The sequence below is a fragment of the Nelumbo nucifera genome, chromosome 1, assembly GCF_055504915.1.
Source record: "Nelumbo nucifera cultivar China Antique chromosome 1, China Antique-T2T, whole genome shotgun sequence".
Classification (NCBI taxonomy): Eukaryota; Viridiplantae; Streptophyta; class Magnoliopsida; order Proteales; family Nelumbonaceae; genus Nelumbo; species Nelumbo nucifera.
Window position 1 is genome coordinate 73357226 of NC_142649.1, and position 25203 is coordinate 73382428.

Genomic DNA, 25203 nt, shown 5'->3' on the forward strand with positions numbered 1-25203 from the left:
GGTGACCAGAATAGGTTTAGAATTCAATAGTGACAGAGATAGAGGAAGAACTCATGTAAAGCGAATCCATTTGCCGCACCCGCATGAGATATAAGGATCCGACTGGCGATCAAAAGATTATGCTATGAACTAAACTAGTTTATCTATTAAGGGTGTGCACTTGGCTACAAGTGTACTGCACTCCCATTTAAATACACTACAAATGGACAAATGGATTATTACACACGTGCTATCCATTTGGCCTGTACCCATTTTCAACCCGACTCACCACTAAGCCCCATGATGGTGGCTTTAGATGATCTAAACAAGGGACAAATGACAAGTTGTGGAGTCTCTAATCCCATTACAGATCCTATATCTCGACACCCCAGCTTTAGCCAATACCAGAAAATGAATAAGCAAATACATTTAGGACCAATGTTCAAAGAATTGGAAAGGCATTTTTTAGGAGATATATTGAGATATGCTTTAATTTGGTTATGTATGAATATGGTGAGAAAATTAAAATGTGCATGAATATGCTTGGAAAATTAAAAAAAAAAATCTTAAAAAATACATCAATATAAGTCTCAAATTATGTAAGGGTCATTTACTAAAACACTTCCTACAGTCTCATGGTTTTATTAAAACCTACCCTATAGTCTGAATTTTAATAAAACATTGCTATAGTTTGCAATTGATTTATTTAATTTACCATCCATTAGATGATAGTGGAAAATGATAGTTTTGGCCCTAATGTCCATTTCAATAAATCTAATCAAAAGAAAATAAAAATGAGCATATCATTTTTGTCCTAAGTAAGACATGAACAACCACTCTATCTTGCTCTATTTGGTCAATTTTGTTTGTTGTATGAAGAAGTAGTAGGGGTGCTTTTGGAATAAACAATCATAGGGCCATGTCCTTACACATTTTCCACTAAGTTTAATTGATCATATTACTATTTTCAGATGGTAAAACAAATAATTCTTAATAAAAGTTTGATTTATTAAATAGGTTGTAAACTATAGGAAGTGTTTTACTAAAATGAAAACTATAAGGTAAGTTTAACTAAATCTGTAAAACTGTAAAACTATAGGGGGTGTTCTACTAAATGAGTAAATGACCCATTACGTAAAAGTGCAAACTACGAGAAAACACAAGGAAACCGTATGAGCATCGGAAACCTATAGCTTGATCATCTTGAAAGCACCCTACAAACACTCCCGTACACGTAGGAAGATGTTCCTGATGTATGGCTGGATTCCGTGCTCTCAGATTGTTGGCACGGATTTTTCTTTCTAAAAATAAACTCTAGGGTTTTTCTATGCCATCTGCATCTCCCTGTTCCTCCTCTATAACTCTTCACTGCTTTAAATTGGACAGTAAGCATTGCGCTATTTTTTCTCATTAGTACCAACTTTACATGCTAATTCCATCAATTCTGTAAATTCAGACGAGGAATTGACCCTTAACAAACTTACTATTTTCCTTCGAAGTGCCAAAGAAGAAGGTTTGAACAATGCCTAGATCTCTACTTATTTTTTTGGGATTATAGATGATAAGGGCAACTTTTGGGCCCTAATATCAATAAAAATAATCCTTTTAACATAATTTCTAAAATAAGTTAACTTTTTTAAAAATATATCAAATAAGGGCAAAAATATTGTTTATCTTCTTCTTCTAGCTCTTTCCTATCTTGCTTCCACCTCAGCCCCACGAGCCTCAATGACCACCATCCATCAATGCCATTGTCACCGCTCTGCCCACTTCCAACTACGCTAATCCGATGAAGAAGAAGGTTGAAATCTACTAGGATCTCACTAGAGCCAAGTTCGTTGCCTCCAGCCCAAACCCCAATCTGGGTTCTACGTTGTTGTCGTCGTTGATGGTGTGATGACCCTTCTTGTCAGCGATTCTCAAAGGGAAGCATACAACATGACCAAAACAGGGAAGCCCAACCAGGTGTTGTTGGCAATTGCAGCGTGAGTGGCGACGAACCCAAGCTTTGTTTCGGTGTCGATTGGAAAAGGGTATTGCAAATTAAGCGATTAAAGTGGAAGTTCAGGAGAAATGAGAGGATTGAAGTGGACGGGTTCTTGATTTAGGTGTCCTAAAACATGTATACTAGTTGAGAGAAATTTATTCAGTGGTTTGGAGAGGAAGAAGAAGAATAGTGTTTTTGCCTTTATTTGATATATTTAAAAAAAATTAACTTATTTTTAATTATATTAAAAGGATTATTTTTATTGATATTAGAGCCCAAAAGTTGCCCTTATCAGCTATAATCCCTATTTTTTACACGATCTCATCTGTCTATTTATTTATTCATTTTTATTTTATTTATTATTTTTTTTTTTGTAGTCTGGGGACTATTTTCGTTGTCGGAGCTCGATTATATTTTGGTTTTTGTCTATCTGATTTCTATCATTTAGGAAAAATGAATGTTTTTATTATATATATATATATATATATGTATGTATGTATGTATGTATGTATTTATTATTTACTAATTTGTTCTCTTTCAATGACACAGAAGTGGAGCAAGGGAATCTGAAGGAGAAGGTGAACAACATTGTTTTGTTTGACCAAGCGACCTATGACAAGCTCTTATTGGAAGCACCCAAATATAAGCTCATCATCCCTTCCATTCTGTCTAACAAATTGAGGGTAAGCTTGTCGTTTGTTAAGTTGCTTTCCTTGCTATTTTACTTGTTATATATTGAATTATTAAGCTTCTCTCTCTCTCTCTCTTTCTCTCTCTCTCTCTCTCTCTCTCTTTCTATTTTGACAACTTGAGTTAATGGTTTGGTTTGGTTTTAGTAAACAATGAATTTTCTCTTTTGAACATGATGTTGTCGATTCATAGTCATTAAAAGTACCGGTTGAAGCCTGACATTGAGGAAGTGATGACTATTAGTTATAGTGATAAACATTTATAAATAGTTTTCATTTTGTTGTTGGTTAGAGGTTAACAACTGTAGTTAGTATTTCAACCCCATTTCATGTACCTATATTGCTATTGTAATGAAATATTGCATGGTATATGGCACATGTTTCATAAAAAGAGAGATTGATGAGGATGTCACCAAAGAATTAGAGTAGGATGGGAAAAATGGAGTACATCTCTACTTTTTATGTGGTAAGCAGATACCACTTAGGGCTTGTTCGTTTCCTCTTAACTCTTATGTTTTATCTTTAAGAGAAAAATGGTTGTTCATTTCCTCTTATCTCTTATCTCTTAAAGTGCAATCATACAACTTTTTTTTCCAATGATGCCCCCAAAAAGACAAACAAAAACTCTCATATATGGGGTCAAAATGGATATTTGATAATTTTCAAAATTCAGAATTCAGAACAACATTCTCTACATTCAGAGTTTAAAGGAAAGAAAAGCTCACTAGCACCAATATACCTCTTAATGTAATTATTGCACTTTCAGATGTCAAACTTCAGAGCAAATGAACAGGCCCTTAGACTAAAAGGAAAATTTTATAAAGCAGCAAGACCTACTATGTTGTATGGAGTAGAGTGTTGGGTGGTCAAGAAACAACTTGTCTAGAAATTGATTTTGGCAAAAATGCGAATACTAAGATGAATGGGCAAAAATGAGAGAAAGCAGACTAAGACAGGTTGGTCATGAGCATAGAAGACCATCAACAACACCAATTATAAGAAGTGATTTGTTACAAATTGAAGGGGCTAATAGGGCTAGGGGTAGACCAAAAAGGACATTGGTAGAAGTAGTAAGAAATGATTTCAACACCAATAGTTTAACAATGGTTATAATTGGAACAGTTTGGTGAAACATGACTCATGTAGCCAACCCCATTTAGTTGGGATAAGGCATGGATGACGACGATGAGGATGATAGGGTACATGTTTTAGTTTCTGGTAGGATGTTGTTTGTGCAATGTAGGATAGCCTTACCATAGGTATTGACATGAAAAATCTCTTAAAAAGATGTTGAGGAAGAGAAGTTATAAAAATATCACTTGGAACATGTTATCATATGAAAAACTCCTATTAGACATGCCTACTATGTTATACCTTATACGTGCTTTTTAACATGGATGGGTCTTTTATGAGTTGTGTGTATTTTTGTGTTCTCAAAGCAAGAAGTGCAATTGATGTGCAATGGAATTCCTAGAGTCTGAGACTAAGACTGATGCATGAGGCACTCGCCTGAACGAAGTTAGGTGTCACCTATAAAAAAAGATTTTATTATACAACGATATGAAATCAAAAATTCTGGTAAGAAAATCTTGTAGGTCAATTGGTTAGAGATTCATGTTGTTACTTGTTAGTACAATGATTGTATCCTTGATGGTTTAAATCCATCATAGGCTATACAATTCAAACTCTAAAGTAATAGTTACAGTCTATAATTTCCCCTCCCCCCAAAAAAAATTGATAAATCACCAATTATTAGGGGAATATATGACTAGTATAGCCTATGTTGGATATAAATCCAACATGGTTCAATTGGTTAGAGCTTCATGTTGTGCTAAATGGTCTCTGTATAATCCAAGTGAGATACAACCCCTAAAATGGGGCTCACTCATATGCCTTTTATAACATTGCTTTTTCTTTATTTAATGGGCCTAGAGTTCAAAGTGAAAAGCAATGTTTTTGAACCGTCATTGACCAGGATGGTCGGACCATTCGGCCCATAACCCATCCAAGCAATCGGTTCCGTTTCACCCCTAACCCGTTCTTGGGTCAAAAACCGTTAACTCGGGCGATCGAACTATCGACTCGTTTAACCCTAACAATGGTTCGCAGTATAAAGTTGCAAGAGAGAAACACACGAACTCAAATCTGAGTTTGTGTCTCAACTCAGATCTAAGGAAGAAGAAGAAGAAGAGAGAGAGAGAGAGAAAGAAGAAGAAGAAGAAGATTACAGATGTTGTAGAGTATCAGATCTGAGATCCGAGAACTCATATCTCATATCTGTGTTGTCTTCGTCGCAATTATCATCACTGGTATGCGTTGAACCATCTTCCTCCTCTTCCTTCTTCTTCCCTCTTCCTTTCCTTTCTCTTCTTTTATTTGTTTTCCTTTCTCCTTTCTTTCTTTCTTTCTTTCTTTTGTTCTTTCTCAACCGACATCTCTTCTCTAGTTCTCCTTTCTCAAATCTCATATAAAATATTTGCCCTAATATGCAAACCGTCCGAACCATTCGACCTAGACAGTCGCTGACCTGGAAACCAATAGCTATAACGGTTCCGCTTCTGAGTCGATTTTTAAAACCTTGGTGAAAAGTGAAAACAAAAGCAGAAGTTGAAGCAATTGTGGCAAAGCACCAAGTTCAAAACTATCTTGGGTGGTAGAGCATCTCAGAGCCTCTATAGATACTTATATTGTAATATTAATAACACACACACACACACACATATATATGTGCATGCTTATTTTCTTATACATTATTTTCCAATTAGGAGAATGTGTATTTTAATTTGAGTTCATTTTTTGTATGGTAATGTGATATGTATTTGAGGGCAAAATATAGTGAATTTATGGGAAGTTCAGAACCAATTACTATTTACATTGGTGCCCTATGGAGGGAGCCCTACATGCATATCCATTGGGAACATCTACTCGTGACAAATACAGGAGATATTTCCTATACATGGGTGGGGGTGCTGTGGGACACCAATCTGATCTCACTAATGTGTTGTGACTCAAAAAACTACTTAGTCTACTCCTAGTCCTATGTGAAACATTTGGCAGACTTCACTATTTTTGTTTTTTTGGCCAAATAAGAAGGCAAACTTCATTTTAGTACTATTAAAGTCATTCACTAGTCGCCACTCCATTTGATCAAAAGATATAATTGAATGGAATAGGTGCAGCAACCACCCAACCAAGGTTCAACTGTGAACAGTTGAGTGGAAAATAGGATTGTTCACAAACAATGCCAAACTGACCAACCCGACTCGATCCAACCCGATTTGGTTGGTTTTTCTTCACCACTGGTCAGTTTCAGGTTGCAAAGATGGGTAAGCCAATAATTCGGTTCGGTTTCGATTTTCACACATGAAAACCAAAACCAAACCGAATTGAATCAAGTTATCTAACTAGGGTATCTCTATCCTATTTCTTTCTAGTTACTTATTAACTTAGTTATCTATTCTTTCTAGTCTTTAGGATTGGCATTAATGGCAAGCATTGCAAGGCAAGCAAAATCCCTAGTCCTTACACCTTTAGAAAGATTGGATTCTTGCATTTTTGGAAAGATTAAAAGAAAGGTTCTCTACCTCTAATGTATCCTACTATCCTTTACACAAACAGGCAAATAGAAGTCCTTTCTTTCCTAGACTAGAGATTCTCTACTCTTTAAGCATTGCAAGTCTTAGTCTTCTTCCAAATTTCATTCTTCTTTGACTCTTTCTCTCCTTTACACCAAATAGGCAAATAGGAGTCCTTTCTTTCCTATACTAGAGGTTCTCTACTCTCTAAGCATTGCAAGTCCTAGTCTTCTTCCAAATTTTGTTCTTCTTTGACTCTTTCTTTCTTGGTCCGCCTCCTCAAGGCTCAAGCACTCTCAAGATTTTCAAATTTCAACATCACTCATTCACTTGGCTCTCCCATCTTCTCAAATCTCAACTCTCATTCTCTCAACTCTTAAATTTCAATTTCTCAAGACTCAAGCATCACATTCACAGGTTAGTACTTTTTTATTTAATATTTTTAAAATTTAATGCATGTTAAAAGTTGATATATTTTATTTGTGTTTTGTTTAAACTTTGAAAAAATCCGGTTCTTTATGATATATTTGCATAAAAAACTTCAGTTTTGTATGGAAAACCTAATCTATTTAAATATATATTTTGATTTTAATTTAAATATATATATATATATATATATTATATTTAAAGCTATTAAATATAGATATTTCGGTTTTGCATAAAAATTGAAATATCTGAAAAAATATATATTTTGAAATATATCATATATATATTTCTAGAAAATATATATTACGATATATTTGTATATATATTTTGGTTTTAAATATATATATATATATATTTATATTTGAAATATATATTTCAGTTTTAAATGTATTTCCAATAAATATATTCTCACTTAAATAGTATACTAGCGGAGGAGCCCTTACGTTAAAATGGTTGTAGAAACAGGTTTTTAATTATTTTTGGGTAAGTTATTTCTGAAATTAAGGCTGAGAGAGAGTAGGTTATAAATGGTGAGAACCATTTAGAGGAAAAGGAAAATGAAAAAAAAAAATGATGAGAAGACCAATAAAAATGAAAAAGAGTTGAGAACCAAGAATTCCATCCTATGATTGCCATAGAGACAAACTGAATAATAAAAGGCCAGTAAATTACAATTTGAAAAAGAAAGGAGTAAAAGAACATAAATCAAATGAAATTAACAACAACACATAAAATTAATGCTCCCCCACATTTTTGCTACTATAAGCAAAAAAATTGAAAGAAAAGCAACCATATAGAAAAGAAGAAAGCAATAAACTATATTAAATAAATGGAAAAAGGCATAAACCAAACAAAATAAGTAACCATATACCCAATAAAAAGCTGATATGGCAGGTCAATTTGTTTTGGAAAACAAAAGTAAAAAACCATTCATGTTGTTGAGTCACCAATTAAGTTGAGCATGTGAAAACAAGAACAATAGGTTAGAATTGAATCAATAACTAAATTAAGTAACCTACCTTGTACAATTGTTCATGTATGCATTAACACCACATTGAGATCAATCATCAATGGCCTTAGAATGGCATGTATCACTAATTATAAAATTATCTTTATAAGCCGGTCCATGTGGCAGCTTGTTATTGACTAAAGCAAATAGTAAATGCACATCTTGATGTGTACATTGTTTCTCCTACATGCATATAATATTGCAGTAAAATGGATGAAGACTTGAGAAGAACAAATTAGTAAGATAAGAAACATAAGCAGACAATAGTGGAAAGGGCAATGGTGTCAAATCACACTAACGCAAATGTAATGAAAAAAAAATCAAAATAGAGAAACAAGCCTATTGTTGAGATGGTTGCCAATGAATGAAAAACTGAATATATGAAATGTATATACATGGGAGGGAAGAGAACTCGTTACCAGATCCCCACTGTTCACATGTGTGGATAAGATGCTACAACCAGATCTTTGCTACCTACCAACAATCGATCAGATTCACTGTGCGGTTTATAATATATTGTCACATCTTTATTCTAGTGGATAAGATGTATTGTCACATCTTTATTTCAGCGGTTTATAATATATAGCGCGATTTTATTCCAGGGGTTTATAATATACAATGTGGTTTATTCCAGCAGTTTATAATATACTCTCTCAAATTTTGGTATATATACAGTGCAGAGCGAAATTCGATATAATATACAGTGCAAAGCATGATTTATTCCAACGATTTATAATATATTCTCGTATTTCGGTATACTTCAACTTTTTTATAATGTAGTATACATCGGGCAGTTCAACAAAACCGTACGTTTGGACTTCACCGCAGACCATGATCAATTTCAATTTGAGAAAAAAATTGATGCTTCCTAATTGCAACCACATATAATAGATTTGACTGTTGGATGAAATAACTTAGATCTGTCCAACAATACTATAGGGACACTTAATTTTGTTCACATCACTAACTATGCACTGTGCCCTTTAAGGTGTTATGGGTGGATGGAACTTCACACTTGATTGACAAAAGTCATGAAGTCATTTACCTAATACCAATGCATTGCCGCCAAAAAATAAATCTCAATAGATTATGTCAGAATTAAAAAAACAAATAGATCATGTCAGAATTACAAAAAAAAAATAGATCATTAGATGTGGGATAGATCATGTCGGAATTTATAATTTTTATTTATATAAAAAATTCATAATATTAGTCTATATGTTTCTGTCACACCCTTCTCAAAAAATATTAAAAAAGAAAATGACAAATTATAAATCAAAACACATTTTTCTTAAGTCAAATCACTTTTTTTGAATAGGTGTATTCAAAGAGATTTTATCATTTGAAAGGTAATAAAAATGTCAGGTGGGTTACATGTAAAAATAAAATCTGTCACCGTTGATCCTCAGTTTTTGAGAATCCTACAAAAAGAAACCAATGAAGAATAAAGGAAAAAGAGGAGTGTGTGTAATGGGAGTCTGGTGATTTAATCTATAAAGGAAAAAGAGGAGTGTGTGTAATGGGAGTCTGGTGGTTTAATCTCGTGACTCGTGACTGGATGGAAACATAACAACTTCTGTAAAGTAGGCTAGAGGAAGATCACTAAGCCTACAAAAAGAACGAGGCCATCATGCTTCCTCAGTTGGAATGTATTTCATAACATTGTGCTTCCTCATCTTTTTCAGAACTGAGGTCATCAACACCAACAAGTGGTACGAGATCGACAACCCTAACGAGGATGAACATGTCTTGTTTGTGTGGATGATGTTTGTGGACACCCATTTCATCTTGAACTTCATGGAGTAGGCCGTTGGCACTCGGGCGCCAGATGATGTTCGTGGACATCTGCTTCATCTTGAACTTCATGGAGTAGGCCCTTGGAATATCTACAAAAGAATAATAGCAATTAGAACATCTTAAAATGGATGTTAGTGTGTCGGTTGAGAGAGAGAAAAAAGAAGCCATATTCAAATCGACGAACCAATTGGAAGCCCACCAATAATCAACTTGCCAAAACAGAGAAAGCCCAAGTTGTCTACATCCTTGATCTGCTTCTCTGATGTTGTGCATGAAGAAACTTAATGCAATGTCTGAAAAATTACAACAAAAGGAAGAAAATAAAAGAAAAGAAGAATATTGGGGGGCAAACAAAGAGGAAGCCATACAGGAAAAAATAGGAAAGGGGGGAAGGGGGAAGAAGTAGGATTGACAAAGCCACGAAAAGTAGTTAGATCTTGATAGTTTATGTGCGAGCCACAACCGTGGGGAAACCGCAGCCAACCAAAGCTTTAATCACGACCAACCACCACCATTGTTGATGGCCTCTGCAAACACAAAGCTCTAACCTTAAAACCACAACTGCAACCAAAAATAACGCCTCCATCGAAACATGCGTGCCTTGCACACAAAAACTCGAAAAAATGCAAAAGATAAGCAAATCCTTGTAGTTAAATCCCAAGCAAACCCTAACAAGAAAACCAAACTAAATAGAAAAAAGGCTGAAGAAGCAACAAAACCAACGAAAGAAATTGAACAAAAAAAGAGCCAACCTGCCAAAGAAAGAAAAATAAAGAAAAGTAGAGATAAACAGAGCCGATATCCCTCTCGCTCCCACACTGAGGAAGGTCGTTCTAATCTTTCCTTCCTTAACCAATCGCCATAGCTTGGTCAAGACGGCCACCACCACGACGTCGATCGCTACCTCCACGGCCAAGCTCGTACCAAAACCTAGTCAAGACAGCCACCACCACGACCTCTCTACGGCTATAATCGCTACCTCTACGACCAAGCCTGTACCAAAACTTGGATTCAACGACGATGAAGAGGATGGGCCGAGTGGGGAAAGATACAGTGAGAGAGAGGAATTGGAGAAGAGAAAATTAAGAGAGGAGAGTGGCTTCCTCGACAAGCATCTTTTAGTACAGAGAGAGAGACCAAGCGAGAGATGCCTTTGTCCATCGGGCTTTATCCAACGGGCACCTTGGATCGGGGTCGGGCTCGGTTTTTGTCCATCGGTCTCTATCCCTTAGTTAAAAGATTAAGTCAAACTACCTAGTAGACCTGTTCATGGGCCGGGTGGCCCGACGGGCTGGCCCGGTCTGGCCCGACCCCAGATGGGCTTGAACAGGTTTTTTGGCCCGCGGGTTTAATCTCGGGCCAAAAAGTTTGGCCCGCATAAAATTCAAGCCGGGCTCGAGCTTTGCCAAAATAGCCCGGCCCGAGCGCGACCCAGCCCGATCTATAGTTAAACCTAAGTAAATCCGGCTCAACCTATAGTTAAACCTAAGTAAAAACCCTATGTGATGTCCATTTGAATAAATTTTTTGATTTGAGAACGTTGTTGATTCACTTGTAGGCCCATTGTTCATTTAAATAGGGGAAAAACATCTAAATTAAAATAGAAAATGTTCATTTGAATAGGGAAAATTTTGAATTTCTTTTATTAGGTCGGGCTTCGGGCTCGGGCTCAGGCTTCGGGCTTTTTATTAGGACCGGGCTCGGGCCCAAGTTGTAGGCCTGTTGGTCGGGCCGAGCTCGGGCTCGGGCTCGGGCCTAACATTTTTCTGTTAATAAAGAGTCAAAGCCCAGCCCGACCCGGCCCATGAACAGGTCTACTACTTAGCTACCGGTTAAGAGAATCCGAATTACCCCAACTATTGGTGAAAAGGAGAGAGAGTGGCATTTATGTAAGCTTTTAGAAAAAATGGCAAAATTCACTGTTAGATTCCATTTGCTGCATTCTCAAGCCTCCTACCGTACACATTTTAATTTAATAGATATATATTGATATAAAAACCCAAATTCTCAAGCCTCCTACCCATGAAATTTTGGCTCCAAATTCCTCTAGTTATCCTTTCATCAAACAAAGATTCCCTTGATCTTGACACATCCAAACTAATTAAACCACACCTTTAAACTCAAGACACATCAAAGCACCTGTCCATAAAGTTTCAGCCCTAGATTCTCCCATTTGTCCACCCATCAAACAAAAATTTTGTTTCATCATCCCGTTGACCCAAATTCCTACGACCTTAACCCTCCAAAGATAGATTAGACCTCATCATCAGATCCCAACTCCCCCCCCCCCCCAAATACCCACCCATGAAATCTCAGCTCAGAATATCTCCGCTTACCCTTCAATCGCACCAAGGTTCCATTTTAAGGTCCTAGATTGACCAGATTCCAAATCTACTTGCTCCCCGCCCAATTGGCTCAATCAAACCTCACCAATCACCTCAGACTACCCAAACCCTACCTTCTAAATCCTCATCTAAAACAGACATTGTTTGCCCCTCGATTACACAAAGATTATGTTTTGAGGCCCCAAATTAACCGAATCGAGCCCTGTCTAGATATGTCCAATCCGGGTCCAGTTGTGCCAATGTAACCTTACCAATCAACTCAGATTGTCCGAAAACCCTTCCAAATTTCAATAAAAATACCCACTTATCCCATTCATCCAAAATGATTCCATTTCAGTCAATCTCGCTATCTCTTACACACAAAACCCTTCTCCACAGTGAAACCCATCTCAACCCTCTATTTTTGACCTAAAAATCCCCGTCATTCAACCAGAAGACTCGGTTTGACCCTCCTAGACCCGGTTTGACCTAATTGTCCCAATATTAACAAAATACCCCAACCTTCCAAATATTTACGAAACTGCTACTTTCCCTTTATAAAAGTCAATTTCTTTTAGGTTTAAGGGGATCGGTCCTTAGGAAAGAAGGGACCGTTCCTCTTCTTGCCCATTCGAACGAAGAAGAGAGGCGACGGTGGCAATCTCCCACTCGGACCTCCCCTATTTACCTCTCTCTTAATCTCCGCCCTTCCCTGCCTTCTCCCGGGGATTTTCGGCACTGTTCATCGTCATCTACCTCTTGACGAGAACAGAGTAGCAGCGACAAGGATTTCCCCCATTTCCCTCTATTTCTCAGAACTGCTCACCTTTCCCTCTTCTGACTTACCCTCCGACCATTAGTCTTTTGTCTATCATTCCCGCCGGCAAGAACGAACGACTCGCAGCAGTGGTGCGTTGTTTTCTCTCGTTCGCTGTAGCATAGACTTAAAGCTTATTCTTGGCGAAACCGAAGTTGGAAGTCCGTTTTTCTTCATCAAATCTTTCCAGACCAGGAGAGACATCCTGAAATTACAACAAGCTCAGGTCTCCCTCTCGCACATCGAGTAGGTTCAGGCCAGAACATAGAAGGTATACCCTACGCTCAATCCTATATTAATTTACTTTTTTTTGCTTTCTATTGTTCTTAACTAACGCGTTGATTTCCTTTCATTCTATTATTGCGGAATAACTGAGATCTAAGAGGGAGGAGGGAAACTACCGGAGCTGGTGATGAAGCTCACGCCGAACTAGCTCCTATATGTATATATGCTTATGTATATATGCTCAATCTTCCCTAGTCCTGTCGTTGCTTATGTATATATGCTCATTTTCTAGTACTTTTTTTTTAAGAAGATGCTTGTTCTTAGAGTTTCTGAGAAGGAAATATCTCATTTCTTGACTCTTAGTTTTCACATGCCTTTCCATCGGGATTCTACTGCGATACTACTCTCCTTCTAATTCCTTTTGTTGGCTTTCACATCGAAGGAGTTCGGATAGGAGGGCTGGGGAAGTTTTGAATCTTAATATATTATTTCTTTCCTTGTCCTGCTGATCTGTTGCTTACTATATCTCTGTGTTGAGGATTGGTCTGTTTCATAGGTCGTGGTTTTATTCGTCCGTATGCTTTGTTATGTTCTCGGTTGCATGAGTCTAAATTCTTTGATTGCTGATTTACTTAGCCTTTATTTACTGAACAGAGCCAGAGTTTATCTAGCTATTTAGAGAAGGTTATCAGAATGAGCTCCTGGTTAATCTACCCTTCCTAGATGAGCAGGAATCCTCTCTTTGTTCCTACGTTTCGGGTGAAAAGGTTGAGTGGCCGAGAACAGTAGATTAACTCAAACACAAAAAAAAGAAAACATAATAAAAAGGTAAAGGAAAATAATACAATAAAAAGGGAAAAATAAATAAAACAATAAAAAATAAAAAACAAAACAAAAAAAGGAAATAAAAAAATAGTAAATAGATTAGGTCAAAGGCAAAATGGGGAGTGGTATAGGTTCATTCATGTTTAGGCGATAGGAGGAAATAAGCCACAAAAAAGGGAATGGCAAAAAAAGTAAAGTAAAATATACATATATATATATATATATATATAAATTAGAAAATAAAAAATTAAAAGATTCCAAAAACTAGAAAATAGAAAAAAATAAAAAAATGAATAAAGATAAAATGGGTTTCCAAAAGGAGAACATAAACAAATGATAAAAAAGAAATAAAATAACTTAATTTGTTATTTTGTGATGGTTTATTCTTGTTCTTGTTTAGTTTCATTGATATTAATTGCTCTTAGTTAATCATTGATTTGTTTGCTTTAATTTATGCTTGCTTTGGAACCCCATTTGGGCCCCACCTATTGGACCTGGGAGAGGGGTGCCTAACCCCTTCCCTCTCCCATCCGAGTCTTACCCGGATTGGTTTAGGCAGTGCCTCGGGCTTTGGAGTCACTATTTGATAAAACCGATTTTGATACCATTCTCGGAGGTCCCATAACCTCCATTTCCATAAATGATGGGTGGCAACTCCAAATCCAACCCAAGTGAGCCGTTTTCTGACTCTTACATTTGGTGTGCGCTTGTGTGCCCTTAGCACTTAAGCAACCTAGCAAGAAGGGTCTTGGGCGTACAGTTTGGCTGATTTGCTTGGAGGGCCAAGTGAGTGCCACACGACTTAGCCAACGGGAGCGGTTGGGTGGTGATAGGTGGTACAGAAGCAACTTTGCTAGGGCGCGTGGGAGGTTGTGCATGGACATGATGTTAGATGGACTCGACACTAGAAAGACACACGAGAGGGAGAAGGGCCACTCCAAGAAGACAAGAAAAGCGTCAAGGGACGTCCTTGTTGCCTTGGAGGCCACGATGGCAAGGTTGGAGCTTGCCATGGGAGACATGCAAGACAAGTTCGTAGACATGGGCAACCAAGTTTTGGCTTAGAGGACAGGTTGATGGAGCTCAAGTCAACCATGGAAGAGGTTGTGAATCTTCTTATACTGTGATGATAACAAAGAACGGGATGGGTTGGAAGCCAAGCTAATGGGTAGCTTGGTGAAAGTACTAGCTAATGAGACGAGCTAAAGGTAGACGTGGGGCTTTGCAAGAGGATGCTAGTGCGGAATGTGGTGGGGACTCTATAGGACGTGTCAAAGGTAAGGGCACTTGAGCCACTTCACTCCAATGGTGCCTGGGATGCATGGGTGTTGGACAACTTCCTATGGCACATGGAGTAGTACTTTAAAGCCATGCACACAAGGCTTAGTTTGGAAAGAGTACAAATGCAAATATGTACATCGTAAATACATACAAAATAATACATAATATAAGTTTTTGCACTTTACATATTTGCATTTGTACTCCTTCCAAACTCAGCCTATGGGATGAGCATGCCAAGGTATGTGTTGCCACTAGGTACTTGATTGACACAACTGCCTTGTGGTGGAGGTGTCGTTGTGTAGACATGGAGAAGGGGTAGTGTCACATTGATACATGAGATGAGTTCAAGCGGGATATGAAGCACCAATTCTATCCAGAGAATGTGGAGTACTTGGCATGGTGTAACTTAAGGAAGTTGAAGCATACTAGTTCGATTAGGTACTACGTATGGGAGTTCTCCACACTTGTGCTTGATATACTAGACATGGCTGATAAGGAGTTGTTCAACTTCATGGATGGACTCCAACTGTGGGTGGAAATGGAGTTGCAACGTAGGGGTGTGCAGGATCTAACTATTGCCATGTCCAAGGTAGAGAAGTTGGGGGAGAGCAATGTGAGTAGCTCAATAGAGACCAAGTCCGCTAGGGGTGGCCACAACATAGGTGGGGGAGATCACCACAACCACAAGGATGATTGAGGCAGGCATAGTGATAACAAGGGCAAGGCAAAGTTGACCTGCCTCATTTGTGAAGGGGACCACTATTCTTGTGATTGTCTACAACAGAGGGCACTTAGTACATTGGTGCCATAGGTGGGGCAGCAAGAAGATGACCATGAGGAGGCCAAGATTGGGTCACTGTAGTTACTTTGCAATGTTAAGAAGATGGAGGGGCCGACTAAGGGGGCAGGCAAGACCATGGCTGGGTCAAGGCTGATGTACATGGAGGCGTTGATCAATGGTGAGAATAGCGCAAGGCGCAAAAAAAGTGCAAGGGCCAATTTGCGCTTGAGGTGCAAGGCGCAAGGCGCAAGGCGAGGTGTGCACCTTTTTAAGAAAGGCACAAAATTACAAAAAAAGCTAAAAACAAAAAAAAGTTGAAAAATTGAAGAAAAACCAAAAAATTTAAAAAATAAAAAGAATATTAAACATAATGTTAATAAAAAATATAAACTTAAATTCTAAAATAAATGTTTTAAAAAACTTGTCATCTAAAATTAAAATACATAAACATAACATGTAAAGCGTATTCAAATGAAAATTTAAAAATAAAACAAACATATAAAGCATTTTCAAGCATGTAAAACCCATAATCTCTTTTTCTCCTTATTTGCATTACTTCAAGTAGCTAATGTGATGTAAAACATATTGCATTCTTGATTCTATGAGTCACTTTTGTACCACGCCCCTTGAGGCAAGTCCGAACAAGTCTATGTTAGGGTCTGAAATTCTTATTTCTCACATAAAAAAATAATGATTTTATAACTTTCATTGCCTTTTGAGAAGATATTTTATTGTAATGAATGATTGAACAACATTAGCAAATAGGGGGTTCTCGGAGCTTTGGTGAGCAAGGCTTTTGAAAGGGGTGCGCCTAGGACCTGGCGAGGCGCATACCCCAAAATGTGCCTTGCCTGTGTGCCTCAGGCACGCCTTTTAAATCACTGGGTGAGAAGACCCAAGCCATGATCGATACAGGGGTGACTCACAACTGTCTCAATTGGGGAGGCAAAGTGCTTGGGCCTAAAGATCACAAAAGGCACGAGCATGATCAGAGCAGTCAATTCCCAAGCACATGAGATCGAGGGCATTACTTAGGGGGTGAGCATCCAGTTGGGGAGCTGGCATTGCTCGGATATGCATCCGACTATTCGAGTTGAATGCCTCATCAAAGTCCAAACTAGTTGTAAATAAACCCAAAACCCACATCCACTTCCTTATGCTTGTGCCTTTCTCGTTCTATAGGTGTCGAAATTGAAAAGGTTTATATGTCTTATCCTCTTACGAAGCAATATCTTACCCTAGAATCCTAAAATCTAAATTTCATCGTTTTTGTCATGAACGAATTTGTTGGTTAATCTTTTGTTGCCATTGTTAATCATAGTTGTCAAGGCGACGCGTAGGCGACAAGGTGCCCTTGGAGGCTCGCCTCGCCTAATCGCCAAGCAGTTTTCTATAGTGTTTTTGACAAAACTTTTATGTTCTTAATTGTTTGAGGTTACAATTTTAAAAGCCATTTTTTAAACTAAAATATTCATTTTGTGTGTTTATATACTAATTTCTTTTGATTATTTTCTTATTTGTTAGGGTTTATTCAACACAAACATTGCTAAATGCTGTATCGAACTCTGAAAGACTTCAAAACCTGAACCAATAAGGAAGAACATAAAACGTTGTCTAATCAACACATTTACTTCTTTTTCTTTACTAATTTTGTGTCTATGCTATATATCTATTTTCTTCTTCCACCTTTTCTTTTCTTCTTGTCCTATAACAGAAATAAGGGTTCAGCCCTTATATTTTTTTGAAATTTCTTTTCTTTCTTCTTTTTTTCTCATGAATATGCTGATTTTCTATACTTTAACATGGAGTTTATACTTTTCTCATGAAAATTATGGATAATTATTAAGGAAATATGGTTATGGAACCTAGGGAACTACCCTAGGATACATATTTTTACCTGAAAAAATCCATCGCCTAGGCGACAAGGCGCCCCCTTGTTGCCTAGCCTCTCCTTGGTGCCTTGAAAACTATGTTGTTAATTGAAATGGCGGAACCCCCAAATCACTGTTCTTCACCTTCTCATAATTACTGACCCTTGGCTATGGTTTTGTCTTTGTGCTCTTCCTAGAACCTGAAAAACAATGGCTAAGAAGCGAAAGCACAGTGAGGCAGAGGTTTCAGAACCTTCAAAGAAAGAAGTCGCTCTCCAGAGACCTAAAAGGACGCTCTTTGGATGGAAAGATGGAGTCGAGGAGAAAGAGGGCGATTCTCTGATTTTCAGAAACAGGGAGAAGTTACTGGTTACATGTTCCCGACGCATTGTTTACAGGTAAATTAGTTACTGGCTATTGATTTTTGTGGGATTTACTTGTTGTTTCTTTTGACGAGAGTGGGTTTTATGATTTATAGGTACCGGCATTTGATGTTGAATGTGGTTTCGCTCTTGCCTCATTGCAAGAAAGATAACAAGGTTGAGTCGAAAGAAAGCAAAGGATCAACACTAAATGAGCTGGTTGAACTGAGGAACTGTTCGTCTTGCTTGTTTTTTGAGGTATGTTTTGGGGAACTCAAGCTATTGACTATTTTTGTTCAAACTGGATTTGTTTTCCATTGTCACTTGGTGAACTCAAGTAAAATTCTTCAGCTTAAAAAGATATATTCTTAGAAATTGAGAAATCATACTAATTTTTTTTGTTTGTATTCAGTTTCTATTATACTGATCCTGTTCCTTGGTTGTTTTCTTTTGCAGTGCAGGAAGCAAAAAGATCTTTACCTTTGGATGGCCAAGTGTCCTAGTGGGCCTTCTGTGAAATTTTTAGTTAATGCTGGTAAATTTTCCTACATTTTTCTTAATGCTATGAAATTATTATTGTTGTGCTTTGTTAATGGATTCAGAGTTGATGAATCTCCAATTTCCCCCCTTTCCATTTATTGGGTTGTTCTTTGATTCAAAATCTTTATACCTTTTCTGTCTTTTACTCTAGTGCACACGATGGAAGAACTGAAGCTCACAGGAAACCATCTGAAAGGCTCGCGACCGATTTTAACTTTCTCCTCTAACTTTGATAAAGATCCTCACTGGAAGATTTTAAAAGAGTTGATCATGCAGGTATTGGATTCAAATTATTTCCTTTAATAAGTTTTTTAATAATCAGTGGTTGGTATTCACTATTTTGCATCTCTTAATTGGGAATATGTGCTATTATGCTATTGTCTTTCTCTGTTTTCATTCGATCTAACTTATCTTTTGTCCATATTCTGAAAATGATTATTGTATTGGATATCACAGAGAATGTTGATTTGAATGAATTGTGAACCTTATTATAAATTGTAAGATTGTCTGTTTTTTTTCAAGACTTAAAAAAATTAAAAGCTTATATTCTGTAAGCTTAAATCTATAAAATGGTGATTTTACCCCATTTCTAATCCACCGAATTTACCACTTGTATACTAGTAACTTAAGATGATATAATTGAGTTTGACTTATTCTGGAATTTGGAGTGATGAGTGGCATACCGATGGTATAAAGTTTAACATTTATTTAAGGAGATTTTTTAGGAAGCTATTTTATTTAGTCATTTGTTTATGATGAAATTAACAGTTAGATTTCCTACTTATTTTTGGTTCACTTTCATCATGCAAAAGTAAAATGAACAAGAACAGACATCTACAAATATAATAATAAGCAGACATGGAAGTTGTTTTGAATGATTCACATTCAAAGTTAGGCTTGTTTATGATGAAATTAACAACACTGTAAAGGAGGAAGGGGGCATCTTTGATATTCATTCATGCCATGCTTGAGGAGGGTGAGGAAAGACAAAAGGAAGTTTTAAAACATGATTATTCCTATCCCCACTATAGGCGACAAGAATAGGCTTATAATGCATTAAAGGTAGAGATAGAGAGCTGAAAACACACTGCCAAAGAAGGAATAACTCGGGGAAAAGCACTAGTGCTAGACTTCTCAAGAGGTTATCCATCATTTATCAGGAATGGTTAACTTGGGGCCCAAATGTTATTATTTGGGAACTGAGCATCGAATAAGCAACAAATTTTATACGTTAGGATTTTGATGAGTGAATACATCATTGAAATTTTGCATTAAAGGTAGAAATAGAGAGCTGAAAACACACTGCCAAAAAGGAAGAACTCAGGGAAAAGCACTAGTGCTAGACTTCTCAAGAGGGTATCCATCATTTATCAGGCATGGTTAACTTGGGGCTAATATGTTATTATTTGGGAACTGAGCATCGAATAAGCAACAAATTTTATACGTTAGGATTTTGATGAGTGAATACATCATTGAAATTTTGGAGTGATTAGATTAGATATATTAATTAGGTAGTTGTAAGAGTATTTGCGTAATTTTGGTAGTCTTTTTTATGATTATTTGATTCTTTTTTATTTTATTTTATGAGTCATTATTTTTTTGAAAAAGTTTTTTTTTTGATGAATATTTTTTTGAAAAAGTTAACGTGTTGCTTGTATTAGGTTTAGAGGAAATGTTAGGGATGTACAAAAAATTTCATACTTGCTAACATCCAGTCTCCTCACTTGCAAACACCATTAAACGAAACATAAATAGGGCGGGAGATGATTCTTTAAGAGGTTAATTGTCAAAATATGGTTCTCTCCAACTGATAAAAAATAAATCAATAAATAAAATAAAGGTCCTCTTTGACTCTCAACCCATCTCCCGTCTTGAACGTTATACCTTTAGGCCTTCTCTAAGTTTCTAAAGCACACCCATATAATGTATGAACCTTTTTTTGAAGAATCAAAATGAAATTTCATTAAATTGAAAAAAGGGAAGTACACCTCAATACCAATGGTTGTCAAGTTGACACACCCAATACACACTAGAACACTAAGCCAAGGGATTTCCCTATCACGACCTCCCTTTCCACCAATTTATTGATATTCACCTCTTCATTATGAACTAGCTCCAAGATGTTTTGGTCATTTTAAAATTTCTGTGCTCTTTCTTCCTCTCTAAACTTGTCCCCTGTTTCTCTAACTTCTTTCCCTTCCCTTATATACCCTGTTTTGTAGCTCTGCTCCTTCCTCCCCCCGCCGCTTTGTTTTTTCTTTTGTTTTCTATGCTCTCTCCTTCCTCCCGCTCCCTCCTGTACAGTCTTTCCGAAGAGGGAGTGTTCAGCGAAACAACTTGACTTACCTCTTCAGATCTGTTAGCAGGCTGTAAGATATTAGAACCGGTTCTCTTCACTAATCATTTCTTTCTTCTTTCGATCTTTCCAGGTTCCACTTCCTCTGTTGTGTTCTCCTAAAATGTTGGAGTTGGTTTGGCAGGATTCTGCTCCTTCTCTAGCTTGAGATGCCTCCTCGGTGATCTTGACTCCTCTCCATTGCCGCCTGAGATGATCTCTTTCGTGTTGCTATCAGATTCTGAGTGTTCAGACTCCCTCTAGACGACAGAGAGAAATGGTCTCCTACAACATTCTGAACTTCAACACCACTGCTGTTTCTTTCCGCCTTTGCCGATTTCTCTTTGTTCCTTGTTTCTGAGTTATATCTTCCACCACCAAACTTGTTGATATCTTATTGTCTTCCTCACCTTTCTGGATTCTTATTTTACTTTCGTTTTTATACCTGGTCACTACCCAAATCCATTTTTCCTTCTCTTCATCTTTGTGAGTTCTAGCAATAGAACTACTGGTTGTCGATTGACTGGAGCTATCCTTCTGCAAGAGAAAGTAGCTTTTCCCAAAAATGCCCCTCTTTGAACCTGATTTTTTGTGTCTTGACCTTAACTTAGAATTTACCGCTAACCTGTTTAAGCGGTTCATCTTTTTGTTGTGTACTCTTTGCTACCGGCTGGAGCCTGTTCCCCTCTCCCTTCCTTTTTTCCCCCTCTTTTAAAATGCTTCCTTCTTTTGACCTGGGCCTATCAACCTCCATCTATCCCCTTTCTTGATCTATCATCTTATCCCTCTCATCCACCTGTAGTCTTTTCTTTATGGCAACTTCCAGTTCATCACCTTCTTCCTCTTCTCTTCGGCTCTTCGGCTTCCTCTTCCTTTGACTTCTCCCCTGTCTTGCTGTTCAAGCTTCCTTCTTCCTTCGTCCTCTCTCCTTCCTCCCTTCTCTCTCCCGTGGACCGCTTTATCTCCTGCTCCTCTATCTTGCGGTTTGTACCATCCGCCCCCTCTACAAACAGCCTTAGCTGGTATATTTCTCCAGCAAAATCTAAGCTTAACTTCTGTGGGACTTTGACCCCTTTTCCACTTCAACCAGGATTCATGCCACGTCCAATCTCTCCCACTTCCTATTTCTGTCATCAAACCTTATGAATTTTCCACAAGATGCTGCGATTTCTTCAAACGTGGTGATGCACCAAGCATGAAGAGAGATCCCCACAAAGCCAATCCACGTAGTACCCCTCAATCTTCCTTCTACCAGTCTTTTGGCACCAAGCAATCACCAACCTTGTCTTAGGTTGAAGTTCCTCTCTTTTGATCTTTCTGACCCCAATACCTTTTCTGCAATTGTTATGAAGGCTCAATGGATCTTTGTTAAATCACCAATTCATTTAGTCTTTTACCCAGTAAGGAAGTGTTATTGTTCTCTAGTGTTTTAACCCAAAATCACCTTTTATTTGCATTTGCTGAGCATATTTTCTCCCAATCAACCAAGCAGAATTTGAACCTCAGGAAATCCCTCTGAAGTTGCATTAGCTTGTGAAGCACACTTACAGAAAATGCCAATTTGACATGATGAATGTGTAAACATCAATATGTATTGTAGTAAATCACTTAACTAGGGTACTACTGGTAAGAGGGATAGGGATCAAAGGATAACACTTACCTGAGCTGAGATAGCTAATTGTGGGCTTTTGGATTCAAGAACCACTGGTATTCATGAACCATTACAAGAGACTAATCAAGTTGATGATTCAATCCTTGTATGTGTGTCATGAATGCTATTGGTGGGTGCTCTTTATGGTCTCTCTTGTAGGTAGTTTAGTTTACCTCCTTGAAGGAACTATGCTTTCATATGGTTGATTCTAAAAGTGTGACATCTTTTTGTTCTACTCACTTGCAGATATTTGGAACTCCAAAGGATCACAGGAAATCTAAACCTTTCTATGACCATGTTTTTGTTTTCTCAATTGTTGATGATCACATATGGTTCCGCAATTACCAGGTATGGTTTGCATTTCTTGTTGGAAGTTTTGTTCTAGTCCTTGTTCTTAACTGTTTCTTTATGTAACTCAGCTGATCCAATTTAAGTTGTACCATAAATTTTAGCATAATTAATACACCATGGATTTGAGCACAGTGAAGTTTGGTCTTGCTTTTGCCCCATGTTATACATGTCTTTGCCTTTGAACCATTCCAAAGTGCTCAGCATGTGCCGTCTCATGGGTTTGCTATGACTAGATCATCATCTTGATGGTTTTGTTCAGGTTAGAACTTGAAAGTTAACCTGCTAGAAGTGCCATTGTCTGTTCATGAACATGCACAGTGCATAGTTGCTATTTAGCTTGAAAGATTAATTTGTGGAACCCTGCCAATAATTGTGAATGTTATGCTCATCCAAGTGAGCCATAGGTATGAGATGTTGGGGTTTTGACAAAGAATGAAAAGATGGTGTATGTTTTTGACATTTGTATGGGGCTATAAATGAGTGGCCAGCAGCTAGTTGGCCACTTAGTCCAAGAAAAGGCAGTTTAGATATCCCATATTCTTTTGGATGTTTATGAGAGGATGAGCAGATGACCACAGAGAAGCTATTATGTAATGAGTTAATTTGGTTGAATTTTTCTAGATCTCTGACCATAGGTATGAGATGTTGGGGTTTTGACAAAGAATGAATAGATGGTGTATGTTTTTGACATTTGTATGGGGCTATAAATGAGTGGCCAGCAGCTAGTTGGCCACTTAGTCCAAGAAAAGGCAGTTTAGATATCCCATATTCTTTTGGATGTTTATGAGAGGATGAGCAGATGATCACAGAGAAGCTATGATGTAACGAGTTAATTTGGTTGAATTTTTTCTAGATCTTTGTACTAGGTGATTAATTGGACGATCATGTATTCTATTTTCACAAAACAGTATACTTAAATACTATGTTAGAGTGTTGTCATCATACTACATAATTTAAAGTATTCCCTGGCAACATTTCCCTTCAATTCTTCACCTTGTTTTGCACATCATTTGTTGTTCTGTTATTTTTTTTTTTTTATTTTCTCCTGTTCAAAAAGTTACTTATGATGATATTCTCTCTTTGACAGGTTTCTGTTCCTCACAATGAAATGGATAAAGTGGATCGGGGCGGTCTGGATAAAATGACTCTTGTGGAGGTTTTTCATCATACGTTTCAATTTTAAGATATCCAACATTTGCAACTTTAATAAGTAGATATTTGATTTGGGAATTGATTGTGGATAGGTTGGTCCAAGATTCTGTTTAAATCCAATCAAGATATTTGGAGGGAGCTTTGGAGGTCCAACACTGTACGAGAACCCGTTTTATATATCTCCAAACCAGGTTAAACTCTCTATGGATGAAAATCCCCCCCCCCCCCTTTTTCTCTTTTTGCCCGAAGGGTCCTCTTGATTCCCTGTTTGGGAGCCCTAATTGATTGATTATAGATATTCTTATGTTTCCATATACTCAGATTCGTGCATTAGAGAAGAGGAAAAAGGCTGGCAAGTATGCAAAGAAGATTAAAGCCAAGACAAGGAGGAAGATGCATGAGCTGTCAAATCCACTGGAGCCTGATGAGTTTGCAGATATGTGGAAGGAATGATCAGTCTGTCAGTATGCATGTTTGTTCCATTGGGTACGGGAACTCCTCGAGCTAAGATACCTCCTAGTATGCAAAACATTCGACAGTATTTTGGTTAGAGTTCTTTTCCGATCCCTCCATCCACTGACCCACCCCTTGCAATTTTGTCAAGAAGCATATGCTTGTATTTTTTCAATCTGAAAGGTGGTGGGTATTTAGAAGATGAGATTTATTTATTTGTTTTTTCTTAGTTTTTATATACCTTTTTATATAATCCGGGATATGTTGTATTAATAAAAGACATACGCTTATAGGCTTTGATTGGAAGGAGCTTAGGAAAAGTTGGGCTTTAGAAGGTTTGTTGCCCATTATACCAAAGGTGGGCCAAGTATCTGTAATTCAATGTTGATTGCGCTTGTTAGGTAGGTAGCTTACGGGTTTGGACTTTTAGCCCACTCGGGTTGGGTCAATGAGGGCTGCTGAAGGGAATATCAATGGACATTTAGCATCTATGGCCCTTATAATATGAGTCTGTTAGGGTTAAAATGTCCATATGAAATTGGAGTGAAGCTTGACCAACTGTGGTTATCAACAATGATTGGCAGACGGATGAATCACTCCATGGCTTGCGTTAATGGTGTATAATTGCAGTTTGATGGTAGATTATAAAGATGTTGCATTCAATTATCTGTTGATTTTAGTTTGTTCGAGTGGTCTCTATCAACTCTAGGAGATAGTAAAATATCATGTCTTGGATTTCTTTGCTTGGATCAGTTACTAATGCATCCAACCCA

General features: G+C 37.4%; 1 protein-coding gene across 1 annotated transcript; it reads left to right on the top strand.

The window, feature by feature from the left end:
• The first annotated feature begins 12365 nt into the window (after nucleotides 1–12365).
• Nucleotides 12366–24787, top strand: LOC104604893 (ribosome biogenesis protein BRX1 homolog 2-like). Its single transcript, XM_010269459.3, has 9 exons — nucleotides 12366–12874; nucleotides 17784–17984; nucleotides 18065–18206; nucleotides 18405–18483; nucleotides 18640–18764; nucleotides 22721–22822; nucleotides 23913–23981; nucleotides 24070–24168; nucleotides 24299–24787. Exons 2-9 carry the CDS (start codon nucleotides 17797–17799, stop codon nucleotides 24428–24430), a joined length of 936 nt encoding a protein of 311 aa, XP_010267761.1. The 5' UTR covers nucleotides 12366–12874; nucleotides 17784–17796; the 3' UTR covers nucleotides 24431–24787.
• Nucleotides 24788–25203: the final 416 nt, after the last annotated feature.

Coding starts and splice junctions, on each gene's coding strand:
- LOC104604893 (XM_010269459.3), top strand. CDS start 17,797: ATGGCTAAGAAGCGAAAGCACAGTGAGGCAGAGGTTTCAGAACCTTCA. Junction 18,765..22,720: donor TAAAAGAGTTGATCATGCAG/GTATTGGATTCA, acceptor ACTCACTTGCAG/ATATTTGGAACTCCAAAGGA. Junction 22,823..23,912: donor TATGGTTCCGCAATTACCAG/GTATGGTTTGCA, acceptor TCTCTTTGACAG/GTTTCTGTTCCTCACAATGA.